Source organism: Embiotoca jacksoni, unplaced genomic scaffold (genome assembly GCF_022577435.1).
Source record: "Embiotoca jacksoni isolate LCO1_2020_lvr unplaced genomic scaffold, fEmbJac1.0.p SCAF_2, whole genome shotgun sequence".
Lineage (NCBI taxonomy): Eukaryota > Metazoa > Chordata > Actinopteri > Embiotocidae > Embiotoca > Embiotoca jacksoni.
The window spans coordinates 10051690-10066159 of NW_027185340.1; the positions used below are offsets into that span (position 1 = coordinate 10051690).

General features: G+C 47.6%; 1 protein-coding gene across 4 annotated transcripts in view; it reads left to right on the plus strand.

Annotated features, from left to right (window-relative positions):
• Nucleotides 1-2166: 2166 nt before the first annotated feature.
• zeb2a (zinc finger E-box binding homeobox 2a) overlaps nt 2167-14470 on the plus strand; it is a 44061-nt gene continuing 31757 nt past the window's right edge. The window contains exons 1-2 of one of the 4 annotated variants that reach the window (XM_069154496.1): nt 2167-2381; nt 3245-3377. In XM_069154496.1, coding sequence (XP_069010597.1) covers nt 3305-3377 — 73 coding nt within the window. In that variant the 5' untranslated portion in view covers nt 2167-2381; nt 3245-3304. Of the gene's footprint in view, nt 2382-3097; nt 3131-3244; nt 3378-14470 lie in introns of those variants that run through there. The other 3 variants (XM_069154498.1, XM_069154497.1, XM_069154500.1) reach the window with 3 other exon arrangements.

Genomic DNA, 14470 nt, shown 5'->3' on the forward strand with positions numbered 1-14470 from the left:
TCCCACCTGTCCCACTTGTCACACATGTCTCACCTGTCCCACCTGTCTCACTTGTCCCACCTGTCTTATGGGTCTCACCTGTCTTCACCCGTCTCACCTGTCCCACCTGTTTCACCTGTCTTCACCTGTCTCTCCTGTCCCACCTGTCCCACTTGTCTCCACCTATCCCACCTGTCACACATGTCTCACCTGTCCCACCTGTCTCACCTGTCTCACTTGTCCCACCTGTCTTATGGGTCTCACCTGTCTTCACCCGTCTCACCTGTCCCACCTGTTTCACCTGTCTTCACCTGTCTCACCTGTCCCACCTGTTTCACCTGTCTCACCGTCTCACTTGTCCCACCTGTCTCACCTGTCCCACATGTCTCACTTGTTTCCTCTGTCTCACTTGTCCCACCTGTCCCACCTGTCTTACCGATCTCACCTGTCTCACCTGTCTCCACCTGTCACACCTGTCTCCACTTTCACACCTGTCTACACCTGTCCCAACTGTCCCACCTGTTTCACTTGTCTCTCCTGTCCCCCTTTTCACACCTGTTCCACCTTTCACACCTGTCACACATGTCCCACCTGTCTCCACGTGCCACACCTGTCTCCACCTATCACACCTGTCTCCAGCTGTCCCCTGTTCCACCTCGTCTACCTGAATCTCTGCAGGTTGCAAGTCAACGTCAGTCTGACTGCTGACCTCTGACCTTTACAGTCCTGGAAACAGCAGCTAGAATGAAGAGGAACAAGTCTCAGAGGTTCAGGGGTTCAGACAGTAAGTGGAGCCAGATGTGCCCCCACCCTCCTCCCCGCGCCCCACCACACCCCGCTGCTGTAAGCCTAATGGGAACACTTACACTGTGATTAGTGTAATACCCCTTTAAACCCCACAGCCCCTGAAACCAACACAGATTAAGGTAATCCAGATGTCTCATCACAGATTATCATCCACCTGTCTGAGGTCACGGGATGGCAGGTGTTCTGATGGCCGATGCAGATGAAGAGGTCAGAGGTCAGAGTTGGTCTGAATGAAGCAGCTCTGTTAGAAATAAAGTTAATTATTGTTTATTAAACAACAAACTAACTGAACCACTTCCTCCTGCAGGCGATGACATCACGATAACAGCAGGAGCTGATTGGACAGCTGATGAGACTTCCTGTTTCTGGTGATTCATCGGTGATGGGGGGTCAGTCATATGACCTCTGCCTCCTCTGACAGGTGAGCTTCACCTGACCATGCAGTCGTGTGACCTTTGACCTTTACTTTCTACTTTTCTGACTGACAGTTTATTGATTTGTGTTGTTATTTGTGTGTACTTCAGTATTGTATGTTGTGTCTGGCTTCTTCAGTCCAGCTGTTTATGATGTCACAGTCTGAGGAGGAAATACTTGTCACATGATCGATCCAATGACATTATCAGATTATTGATCGATTAGTTTTATGGAGGGACAGCAGCTGTGTGTGTTTGTGTGTGTTCTACATTAGTTTTCTAACTATCAATGAATAAATAATCTTATTAACATTTTATTCTTTAAAAAGTACATTTTTGTTTATATTTATTGATTTATTTAGTCGTTTGTTGAATTAATTAGTTTATATTTGAGAATTTCATCAGACATCCATTTTAATATCTTTTATTTTAAGTTTTATATTTTTATTAAGTTTGTTTTTATTTCATTAAAATTGTATTTAGGTAATTTTCATCTTTTACATAATTAAAGTTTGTTTATTTTGATAAAATAATTTCATTAAGCATATTTTAAATGTTTTATCCACTCTTTTATTTTACGTCATCAGTTTTTGATATTTTAAAATCAGACCATAGGTTTCACCTGCCAATCAAAATAAAAACGAACACCTGACGGTCAGTTCCGGGCTGTCACCTGTAGCAGGTGAGGAACACCTGTGATCATAGGCGGAGCACAGCACCGAGCGCGCATGCTCCTGATCTCCTCCTCTGTGGAGCGCGCACTGCCTTTTAGAGGGTTCACCTGCTCAGGTAATCTACCTGTGAGCCAATCAGGTGAGCCGCACGAGGTGCCGCTTTCAGACCTCCAATTAAGAAACAAAAGTGACCCGGATCAGAGGGGGGGGGGGCTTAATTATCCCTTCTAGTGAAGATAGGTGGCGCGTGCTGCTTGAAGCTCTCGCGCCTGTTTATGTTGCAAGAAAGAAAAACGGTGACAGGCGGCGGGAGGCGGCACAGACACCGGATCAGTCCCGACCTGCTGCCTGGACCGACGCTCCCCTCCCGGACTGCACGCTGCTCCAGCACTGCGACTCACCGGGTCCGGGTCTCTGCAGGACTCCGGTCCTTTAGGGGGTCAGCAGTTTCTTTCTGCCGTTTCTTCGTCGCTGCTTCTCCTCCAGCGGGAAACACGGAGCCTCTCCGGTAGGTCGCCTTCCTCCTCTCCTCCTCCTCCTCTTCCTCCTCTCTGCTCCGCTGCCTATTTTCTCTCCGCAGCCAATCAAAGCGCGGGCTTACCTGTGCTGCTCTACCTGAGCGGACAGGTGAGGGAGAGAAGCGCGCGCTCCCGCCTCCAGGTGGTTGGATGGAGGGATGCAGGTGTTCTGCCCGCACAGCGGGCGAAGGCGGGCCGGCCGGCCGGGGAGGAGGAGGTCTGTCCCGGCGTCCTGCCGCTGCCGCTCCCTGCTTAGACACCCGGAGGAGGGAAGCCGGTCTGCAGCGGGCTGCGGAGACGCGCCCCGCTGCCGGAGCATCAGAGACCCGCAGAGACCCGCAACTCTGATGGTCTCCATCAGAAAATAATCCGGTTCCGAGTCGGTTACACAACTGCAGGCCTGAATGTTGAGTTTATATAACGTCCCACAGCTCTGATCCACTTATTGATGACTGATCGATGATGATGATGATGATGATCTTTAACTCTTCACTTCTTTTACAGCCACAAATCAACAAGTTTATTGTTTCAGTTTAGAGTCGATGTGTGTGTGTGTGTGTGTGTGTGTGTGTGTGTGTGTGTGTGTGTGTGTGTGTGTGTGTGTGTCCGCCCTCCTCCTCCTCCTCCTCCTCTGTCACACCAGCTCAGACTCCTCTCGGCTCAGATCGGGACCGGGACGCGGGGCGGAGGACCGCTCGGTGCGCCACTAAACAAAGTGACTGAGAAAAGTGCGCAGAAAGTGCGGAGAGTTTGTCTGCGGCTGGAGTGGATTTCAGAAAGTTTGTCAAAGTGCCGAGTGGAGGTTCGGGAGAGGACCCGGTCTGGGATTTATACTGTGTGTGCTGGTTGTCAGGGAGCGGGAGGAGCAGCGGAGCCGGATCGAGGAGCCCATGCGGACCGGAGAGACTTATCAATGAAGCAGGAGATCATGGCGGAGGGTCCCCGTTGCAAGAGGAGGAAACAGGCCAACCCCCGGAGGAAGCACGGTAAGACAACTCACACACCGACACACAGCCCGCAACGAGCCCGTAGCAGCGCCCGCCGTGTCCCCGCCCGACCGGCCCGGAGGTCCCCGCCCGGCTGCCCGGGAGTCCGCCACCGAACAAAAAGTTTTATACCGGGACTCCGGGGAGGTCCGGAGGGGTGGGGGCGACCGTGGGGAGCGTCCCAGGGCCGGTGTGTGATGGAGCGGATCCGAGACCCGCCGGTACCCGCCGGGTGGAGGTCTGACAGGAAAACCGTTATTTCGGAGCTCCGCGTGCGGACCTGTGGCTCCGCGCGGCTCAGACACAAACACACCGTCACAGACTAAAGTTAGAAATTAAAAACGAACCGAAAATATACATTTTTATTCAGTTTAAATTAAAAACATTAACATTTTCTGCAGTTTGATTCTTTTAAAATCCTCACTGAGTTTTTATTTTCAGAGGTTTGTTTGTTTGTTTGTTTCCTCTGCAGGAGGACAGAAACAAAAACATTTAAATCAAGAAAATTAAAATTAATTTGTAGTTTTAATGTGAATTAATTGTGGCGTTCCGGATTCCGTTTAAAAAGCGGCTGATTTAAGAAACCTTGAACGTCCGTCTGCTGCAGTTTGTCTGTTTTTCTTCTCCGCGGCTTCATTCTTCTTCTCTGAGAAACAATAAAATGTCCGCACACTAAAAATACATTTTACAGCCTCATTAACACTTTTCAGGCGGATTAAAGGCGCAGTCCGTCCTTTAAATGATGACTTTTAATGTTTTCTGTTAAAAGTTGATTTTATTTCTTTTACACTCAGAAACAGAGTCAGATTTCATTTTAATAATTTTCATTTGTGAACTAAATTCTTACAATCTGAACTGAAATGTTTTCAGGTTCAAATCTTTTCCAGAATTTTTCTAGACGAGTTTCTGTCTCGGCTTCACGCCGTCGTGGTTTTTGCCCTTCTCGGGATGCGGCTCTTCTGCTCGGGGTCCCGAAGGGGGGGAGGGGGTTGGTGGTGGGGGATCCGATGAAGGCCGGGTGGAACAGGATCTGAGAGCCTGTCTGTCACATCCAGCTGCTTTTTCTTAAATCCTCTGTTTTCTGGATGAAGTTTGGTGTTTGGATCTTTGTTTAAACTGCAGCTGCTCTGAGTTCAGAGACTTTGAACAAATCTGAGTGGTTCTGGTTTATGGAGGCTGTGATGATGATGATGATGAAGATGATGGAGGTCTTTGGTTGATAATGATGAAGATGATGGAGGTCTGTGGATGATGATGACGATGATGATGATGATGATGATGATGATGATGATGCTAGAGGCTGTGATGATGGTGACGATAATGATGGAGGCTGTGATGATGTGATGATGGTGATGATGATGATGATGATGATGATGGAGGCTGTGATGATGGTGATGATGATGATGATGGAGGCTGTGATGATGGTGATGATGCTGGTGATGATGGTGATGATGATAATGGTGATGATGATGATGATGATGGTGATGGTGGTCTGTGGTGATGATAATGGTGATGATGATGGTGGTGATGATGATGGAGGCTGTGATGATGATGGTGATGATGATGATGGAGGCTGTGATGATGATGATAGTGATGGTGATGGAGATCTGTGATGATGCTGATGATGATGATGATGATGATGATGATGGAGGCTGTGATGATGGAGGCTGTAATGATAATAATGATGATGATTGAGGTCTCTGGATGATGATGATAATGTAGGCTATGATGATCATGAAGATGAGGTCTATGATGATGACGATGATGATGATAATGGAGGTCTGTGGAGAGTTCATTGTCTGATGAAGAGCAGGATGAAGGTGTGTTTGTTTGTGACGACACGTTAATGTGAAAACTTTGTTTTTCTTTGTGAAACAGAAAATTACTGATCAGGAAACATTTTATCATAAGTCATTGATATTAAAGCAGTTCAGTTAGATGATTGGTTAGTTGGATGTTTGATCTGTTGGATGTTAATTCGGTCGGATGTCCAGTTGGATATTTGTTCTTTTGTATGTTAAATCGGTCGGATGTCTTAACATCCAGTTTGTTCGGTTGGATGTTAATTCGGTTGGATGTCTGGTTGGATGTCTGGTTGGATGTTTGTTCTGTTGGATGTTAATTCGGTCAGCTGTCCGGTTGGTTGGTTGGATGTTGGGCTGGTTGGATGTTTGGTTGGTTGGTTGGATGTTGGTTTGGTTGGATCTTTGGCTGGTTGGTTGGATGTTGGGTTGGTTGGTTGGATGTTGGGTTGGTTGGAAGTTTGGTTGATTGGTTGGGTGGATGTTGGGTTGGTTGGTTGGACGTTGGGTTGGTTGGTTGGTTGGTTGGATGTTGGGTTGGTTGGGTGGAGGGGGGAGGAGTCTGTCCGGACTCAGATCTGATCAGCAGGATGCAGAGCGACAACTCAGCGTCTTTTAAAGTCTTTGATTCAAACATCAGGGCCTGTGTGCGTCTTATTTTGAAAGGGCTAAACAGGACACAGACTCAAGGATGTGACATCACATCATGGGACTCCTGTTGTTTACGGAGGCCATGTGACTGTGTTTTCTATTGTTTCTGTCATATTTTCATGTTTTTGAAGTCTCAGATTTAAACTGACTTTAAACAGGAAACAGCTGTGACATCATGTCCTAGTTTGTGGACAGTCTCAGTGATGATGATGATGAGGATGAAGAGCTGCGAGGAAAACTCTTGCAGCTGTTTGTGTAAACCAGTGAGACGATTTCACCTGCTCTCAGAGGGGTAAAGCACCGAGGAGGAGGTCAGACTCATGTCTCCTGTCTCCTCCTGTCTCCTGTTTCCTCCTGTCTCTTGTCTCCTCAGTGATAATTTGAGCATTCGCCTCAGCTGTGTGAACTGTGACGTCTGCATGACTCAGCACTTTGCGGTTGGTTTGGGGGGTTTTTACTTCCTCCTGAAGTGACTTGTCGTTTTCCTCCGTCAGGCCTGACAGTTTCATTTGTGTAGATGTTGAAGCCAGAATCCAGATGTTAGTGAACAGAGGCGGCTGGTTGTTGGTGTTAGAGTCAGAATGTTCTAAAATCACTCTGTAAGAAACCTCCTGCTTCCAAAAGTCATTAGTTTGTTGGAGAAATTTTTATCTTTCAAACATTTTTATGCTGAAGAAATGTTTTTGTTTCATTGATTTCTGGTCGTCTACCCGGAACCAAAACAGCCAAACCACCGGTGTCCCTGTAATCCTGTATGAGATAGGTCCATGTCCCTGTAATCCTGTGAGATAGGTCCATGTCCCTGTAATCCTGTGAGATAGGTCCATGTCCCTGTAATCCTGTGAGACAGGTCCATGTCCCTGTAATCCTGTGTGAGACCAGGTCCGTGTCCCCGTAATCCTGTGTGAGACCAGGTCTATGTCGCTATAATCCTGTGAGACCAGGTCCGTGTCCCCGTAATTCTGTGTGAGACCAGGTCCATGTCCCTGTAATCCTGTGTGAGACAGGTCTATGTCGCTGTAATCCTGTGTGAGACAGGTCTATGTCGCTGTAATCCTGTGAGACAGGTCTATGTCCCTGTAATCCTGTGTGAGACAGGTCTATGTCCCTGTAATCCTGTGTGAGACAGGTCAATGTCCCTGTAATCCTGTGAGACAGGTCTATGTCCCTGTAATCCTGTGAGACAGGTCTATGTCGCTGTAATCCTGTGTGAGACGGGTCTATGTCCCCGTAATCCTGTGTGAGACAGGTCTATGTCCCTTTAATCCTGTGTGAGACCAGGTCCATGTCCCTGTAATCCTGTGTGAGACCAGGTCCATGGCCCTGTAATCCTGTGTGAGACCAGGTCCGTGTCCCCGTAATCCTGTGTGAGACAGGTCTATGTCCCCGTAATCCTGTGTGAGACAGGTCCATGTCCCTGTAATCCTGTGTGAGACAGGTCCATGTCTCTGTAATCCCGTGTGAGACCAGGTCTATGTCCCTGTAATCCTGTGTGAGACAGGTCCATGTCTCTGTAATCCTGTGTGAGACCAGGTCCGTGTCCCCGTAATCCTGTGTGAGACCAGGTCTATGTCCCCATAATCCTGTGTGAGACAGGTCTATGTCCCTGTAATCCTGTGTGAGACAGGTCCATGTCCCTGTAATCCCCTCAGTGTCCTCTGATGCGTCTCTGACCTGAATGCCTTTCATATCTGCACCCCCCCCCTCCACCCCCCACCCCCACCCTCCTCAGTAAACACCTCCCTGAGGGCAGAACAAAGAAAAGCTCCTCTGCTCCGTCTTAATCACCATTCAGACCCTCGGAGCGCCGCCGGGGACGCTCAGCTCGCCGGCGTCCCAGATGAAAAGGGCTCCAGAAAAAGATGGAGGAGAGAGAAAAGGAGAGGGAGGAAAGTGAGGAGGAGGAGGGAGTGGGGGGGGGTGAAAAGGAGTGAGGGTGATGGAAGTTGGACAGAAGGTGTATGTATCTGCGGCCTACATTAAGCCCCTCCCCCAACTGATCTGTCAGTAATACTTTTTATTGATGATGTTTATTGTTTTTTTTTTTTTTATTGTTTTTTTTTATTTTTTTTATTTTTTTAGCTCTTTTATGATTTAATGTTTTCCTATTTGATATTTTTATCTTTTAATTTTCAAATTTTTATTCCTCAGTCTGGTAGTTTTGTTGTTGTTATTGTTGTTGTTTTCTCAGGCTTGTATGTTTGTTTTGATTGATTTATCTTTTGGATTTGGGAGGTTTAGAGATGTTTGGATGTTCTTGGTGATTGGTTCTGGAGGTCCAGAAGTTTTTTTTGGTTGGTTTCCAGTATTCAAATATCCTACATGATGATCAGGACGTCTGTTGGCTTCACTGATGTCACTTCTGTAGAAAATTTCACCCTTCAAAGTAAAATCCCGATGTGTGAACCCATCTGTTGCGTGGCTGGCCTGTAGGGGGCCCCTGGCGGCCCCCGGTGGCCCCCTGGCAGCTCTACTGTCAGCCAGCTTTGTGCTGCTTCTTAACAGGTCAGGAATCAAGTTTAAAATTCAGCATGTGATATGAATTCCTAATTTTTGTGCCCCCGCCCTCCTCGAGCGCTTTTATTGTGAAGAAAAGCAGATTATCTTTATTCACCTTCACCCCCCCCAGGATTTAGGCAGATTTACTTCTCCAAACACCTCTGGTCTGTGGTTGGACAGCGGAGGAGGAGCCGGGGCCCGGCTCCGGGAAGAAGGGGCCCTTTGTTCAGGAGCTGCAGCAGATAAAGCTGCAGCAGGCAGAGACACATTATATTAACAACAGGAAGCCCCCCAACCCCACTCCCACCCCCACCGCCACCCCGCCAAAATAAAACACAGGCAGACAAACTCCAGAGAGTGACATCACGCTCACATGACCAGTGTAAACAACCGGAGGTGTGACTTTCTTCTTCCTTTCAAGACTTTGTTTTCTTGACTTTGGTTAGATTTTGGGGCGTGGCCTGTGTGTGGTCACTGACATCATTTGTAAATCAGACACGTCTTTTCCATCATTATTTTGTCTTCAGATTTCGGTTCTATTGTGACACGAGTCATTTATGGATTTGAGATTTTTCTCTTTACTCTACGTTTGTTTTTGTAGTTTTGAAAGTTGTTCCTCATTGGTTGGATGAATATTTGTAACGTGAACCGTGATTGGATGAGGAATGGGAGGTTTGATGATGATGACGTCGCCTCTCAGCTGCAGACTTCTTGACTTCTGTTCGTCCTATTTGTCTAAACAGCCAACGATTTGTTAAATACAACCCCCCACCCTCCGCCTCTTTAAGCTCTTGTGCATTAAACCATAACTACCCACCCGCCCCCTCCCCCGTCCAGCTTGAGTGTCAGCCTCCTCCACAGCTTTATTCCTCTGATAACATCTGTCACTGAGGGAGGGGCCACACATCACTGCCCTCTTCTTCTTCTTCTTCTTCTCCTTCTTCTTCTTCTTCTTCTTCTCCTTCTTCTTCTTCTTCTCCTTCTCCTTCTTCTCCTCACAAAGCTCATCTGTGTCACCGCAAACAAACACTCCTCAGATGTCTCCTACGCCTCCCATCATGCATCTGTGCAGTGGAATGGTGTTGGTGTAAAACTCCTCTGGTGTTTGTGATGTTTCAAGGTGACTGACATGCGTGTATTATTGCACACACACACACCGACCCCCCCGACACCCCCCACCCCCTATGTGCACATTTTCTTCATGAGTGAGCTCAAAGCCGCCCGGACACATTTCGTCGCCGTTAGCCGAAACAGGATTCACCAAGGTCAGAGCCAAGGTACGTCACCATGGAGACGACAGGGGAACAAGCTGAAAACACACACAAAACAACACAACCATCAAACATGTTCAACAACAACCGTCACACGTGTTCAACAACAACCGTCACACGTGTTGAACAACAACCGTCACACGTGTTGAACAACAACCGTCACACGTGTTCAACAACAACCATTACACGTGTTCAACAACAACTGTTGCACGTGTTCAACAACCACCGTCACGTGTTCAACAACAACCGTTACACGTGTTCAACAACCACCGTCACGTGTTCAACAACAACCACCACACTTGTTCAACAACCACCGTCACGTGTTCAACAACAACAACCGTCACATGTTCAACAGCAACCGTTACACATGTTCAACAACAACCGTTACACATGTTCAACAACAACAACCGTCACACTTGTTCAACGACAACAACCGTTGCACATGTTCAACAACAACCGTTACACATGTTCAACAACAACCGTTACACATGTTCAACAACAACAACCGTCACATGTTCAACAGCAACCGTCACACGTGTTCAACAACAACCGTTACACGTGTTCAACAACAACCGCCACACATGTACAACAACAACCGTCACATGTTCAACAACAACCATCACGTGTTCAACAACAACCACCACACTTGTTCAACAACAACAACCGTCACACATGTTCAACAACAACCGTCACACATGTTCAACAACAACCGTTACACATGTTCAACAACAACTGTCACACGTGTTCAACAACAACCGTTACACATGTTCAACAACAACCGTCACACATGTTCAACAACAACCGTCACACATGTTCAGCAACAACTGTCACACGTGTTCAACAACAACCATCACGTGTTCAACAACAACCGCCACACTTGTTCAACAACAACAACAACCGTTACACGTGTTCAACAACAACCGCCACACGTGTTCAACAACAACCGTCACACGTGTTCAACAACAACCGTCACACGTGTTCAACAACAACCTGGACACACACATGTAAACCAAAAACAAATAACGTTAAAGAAAGGAACGTTTTACTTATTTCAGTCTTTTATAAAGTTGATAGTTATAGTTTAAATTAATTTATATTATTTACTTTGGTATTCATTTTTTATTTCAAGTTTTACGTTTATATTTTGATTAAGTTTTAGTTCAGTATTCAGTGATTTTTAGATTTTTGTTATAAATATTATATCTAATTATATCCATTTTACTTTTTCTATATATTTTATGTACATTTGTACATATTTAATGGCAGTTTTGAACAGTATTTTCATGGTTTTTACCATTTTTCTACTGTATAGTTAATGTTTTGTCTTTTTTTAAAGTTCCTGCTGTTTTTGCTGCTCATTGTTCTCAGTGTTCCTAAAGTCTTCCTGATCTTCATTCAGAGACGCTGTGAACTGATCTGAGAGCAGTTTTAACTCTGACAGGACATCAGCAAAACAAACCTGTTCAATCTACTGCAGTCACCCTTGTTCTCATTGGCCCCTCCCTCACAGGAACGGTTCGTTTGATTGGCTGAGCTCCTGAGGCAAGGTCACACACATGGAACAATCAATAACGGATGGCTGGATTAAGGTGTCATGACATCTGTGTGTCCAGACCGCCAACGTACGGCTGAATGACTCCCCCCCCCCCCAACCCCCACTCCAACGCCCCCCACCAACTTCTCTCTGTTTGCAGCTCCAGGCCCCGCCCACCTCTGCCAGGACAATCCCAGGTTACAGCTCAGAGCTCATCTGTCATGACGAGTGTCTGCTGACTGTCCCTGATTCATCAAACCGATGGTCCTCCCAGACCACTTCCCTAGCTCCAAGTCCACCAGAACCCACCTGTTCTGATCCAACCTTCACTGGGCTGCCATGATACCGTCTCTGGGCCGTCATGGTACCATCTCTGGGCCGTCATGGTACCGTCTCCGGGCCGTCATGGTACAGACTCTGGGCCGTTACTCATTGCCATTAATCCAAAGTGAAGATAAATGTGATGCTGCTGTCGAACTTTAAACGTCATATTTAATATTTGACTTCATAATAACATTAACTTACAAACTCGGACTATAAGACACCAGAACTCAGTCGGTTAAAACGTAATAAGACATTTAATAATGTTCACACATCAGACCCGTCCTGATGAGGAGGACACGTGGAGACAGGACCACGTCTTTCTGGACAGTTTCTAAAGATGTCCTGTTTCCAGCCCGGCCTGCTGTTCGTGGATCATTGTTGAGTCCTGAAGTTCTGAAGAACCTGAAGTGGGTTTTGAACGGGACTTTTCAGTTTTTCCTGAGAGCTGAGAAGTCCGTCTTTGGTCCAGTAACTTTCCTGCGTGTCTCTCTGAGTTTGTGTCCGTGGAGTTCACTGACTTCACCTCCAGTGTTCAGGAGTATCTCCGTCCTCTCAGTGAACCTCTTCAGGCCGCATCAGATCAGGACGCCACTTCCTGCTCACAGATCTGACAATTAAAGTAATGAGGCCGAGGAGCACTGCTCGGTGCGACCCGGCCGCCTCGGGGGAATCCTGCCGGACTGACCTCAGAGTGTGAGGTATCGGAGCTGACACGCCTGTCAAAGCTGCTCGCAGAGTCCAGTTGAAGGAAACTTCTCCACCTCGTCGGTGAGACCTCAAAGTCCTGAGAGTCCTGAAGAGTCCAGAGAGTCCTGAAGAGTCTAGAGAGTCCTAAAGAGTCCTGAAGAGTCTAGAGAGTCCTGAAGAGTCCTAAAGAGTCCTGAAGAGTCCAGAGAGTCCTAAAGAGTCCTGAAGAGTCCTAAAGAGTCCTGAAGAGTCCTGAAGAGTCTAGAGTCCTGAAGAGTTCAGAGACTCTAGAGAGACCAGAGACTCCAGAGAGTCCGTCCCTCCACCCTCCAGCTGATGTCTGTCTGTCCTCCGTCCTTCCCCCTCGTTTCTGCACCTCCACATCTGCAGCCCAACCCGTCCCACAATGCCTTTAGCTGGTTATTCTTCTTGTGTCCGTTCCCACGGTGACAGGTTCGGCGGCCGTCCACCTCGTAGCCGAGCGGCTGTGAGAAGTCTCGTGCGTCGCCTCTGAGCCGGCGCAACCGTGTTTGCTGTGGGATTACCAGACCCTGGTCTGGGAGGTGTGGGGGGTAAAGGTATCCATGGGGAGGACCCCCTGCAGGCCAGGAATGCCGGTCAGGTCAGGGGAGGAGAGCCGGGGGAGGCGGGGGACACTCGGGGATGGGGCAGGTGCCTTTGTGAGTCCGTCAGCCATCAAAGAAGCAGAATAATCCCCCCCCCTCCCCCCCACACTTCCCCATACAGCCTGAACGGCCGACAGACTCCTCCCCCTTCTTTGTCCATCATAGCTCAGCGAACATCACAAACTCTAAAAACCCCAAAAACCTGTCATCTGTCGAAAAATGACAGCAGCATCCAAACGGAGTCAGAATCAAGTCTTCTAAAACTGACGTCTAAAAACCGACGTGTAAGAATTGACGTCTAAAACCATAGAATCGTGTCTTTGTTAGCATTAAAAAAAACACGTTTGTTTTCACAGAAAGGAAAACAAACTGTTCGTAGAAACGAAATCATCGTCAGCTGCTGGTGAACTTCCTGTTGATGGATCATTGTTGATCAGCTGATCGTGTCGTCTTGGTCTGTTGTCACGGAGACCGATCAATGGATTTATTGAAGGTGATGATGACGATGATGAAGATCTTTGATGATGTTAATTGAAGAAATGTTCAGCAGGAAGTGACCTGCAGCTGCAGAGTTTGGGGGGGTGCAGACAGTGGGGGGGAGATGGGGGAGGGATGTGTGTGTGTGTGTGTGTGTGTGTGTGTGTGTGTGCGGGGGGTGGGGCGGGGTGATGGGGGGTACAGGTTGCGTCATGGACTGGAGGTGTCCCCCTTTTGTGCAGCCTGTCAAACGTGGTTAACATGGGGCCATTTATCTCCTGAGGCCCCCTGTCCTCCTCTGCACCTCCCCTCCCCCTCCCTCACGTGCACAATGGTGTGGGTGAGGCAGTGGGGTGGGGGGTGTAGTTGTCCCCCCCTCTGGTTCTGTCGTTCTGCCCTCTCTTCTCCCCCCCGGCCGATGGACAGGGTGCTTCAGACATGTTGGACCTCGTGAATGTGTTGCGCGCTCAGGAGTTCCCCCACAGAAACAATGAGCTGGATTGTTGGTTCCCACGTCCCCCCCCCCCCCCGTACCCCCTCCCATCAGGACCAGTTTGACCTGACAGGAGTCCTCTTGGTCAGCTGACAGGAAGAGTTTCAGAGACTCGAGGGGTTAATCCTCTGAAAGTCGCAACAAACAGAGATTATTATTTTATTATTATTATCATCATTATTATTATTATTATTATTATTATCATCATCTTTATTATTATCATCATCATTATTTATCATTATATTGATATTATTATCATCTTTATTATTATTATTATCATTATTATTATTGTCTGATGGTAGTTTTTAAACTGAAGATGAAGAAGCAGACGTGATGTGAAAGAGATATCGGATAATCTTTGTTCTGTCCTTTCAACATAAAGTGGACTCAGAGGTTCTGAAACTGTCTCCATGGCGACCTGCTCCTGCAGACGGATCAGAGGTCACAGGTCAAACCTGGTCTGGATCTGAGGAATAAAGTCCAGTCTTTAAACTTTGATGTGGAGCTCTGGGTTCTGTTCTGGTTCTGGCTCTGGTTCTAGCTCTGGTTCTAGCTCTGGTTCTGGTCCTGGCCGGTGATCCTGTTGTTGTGTTGCAGAAGCAGAACCGAAGCGGTGCGGTCGCGTGCAGGTCTGCGGTTCTAACTGTTTGGAACAGTGTTGCATTGTGGGGGCTGAGGCAGCGGCGGCACCGCGACCCGTTCTCTGTGGTTCTAATGTGGCTGATAAAA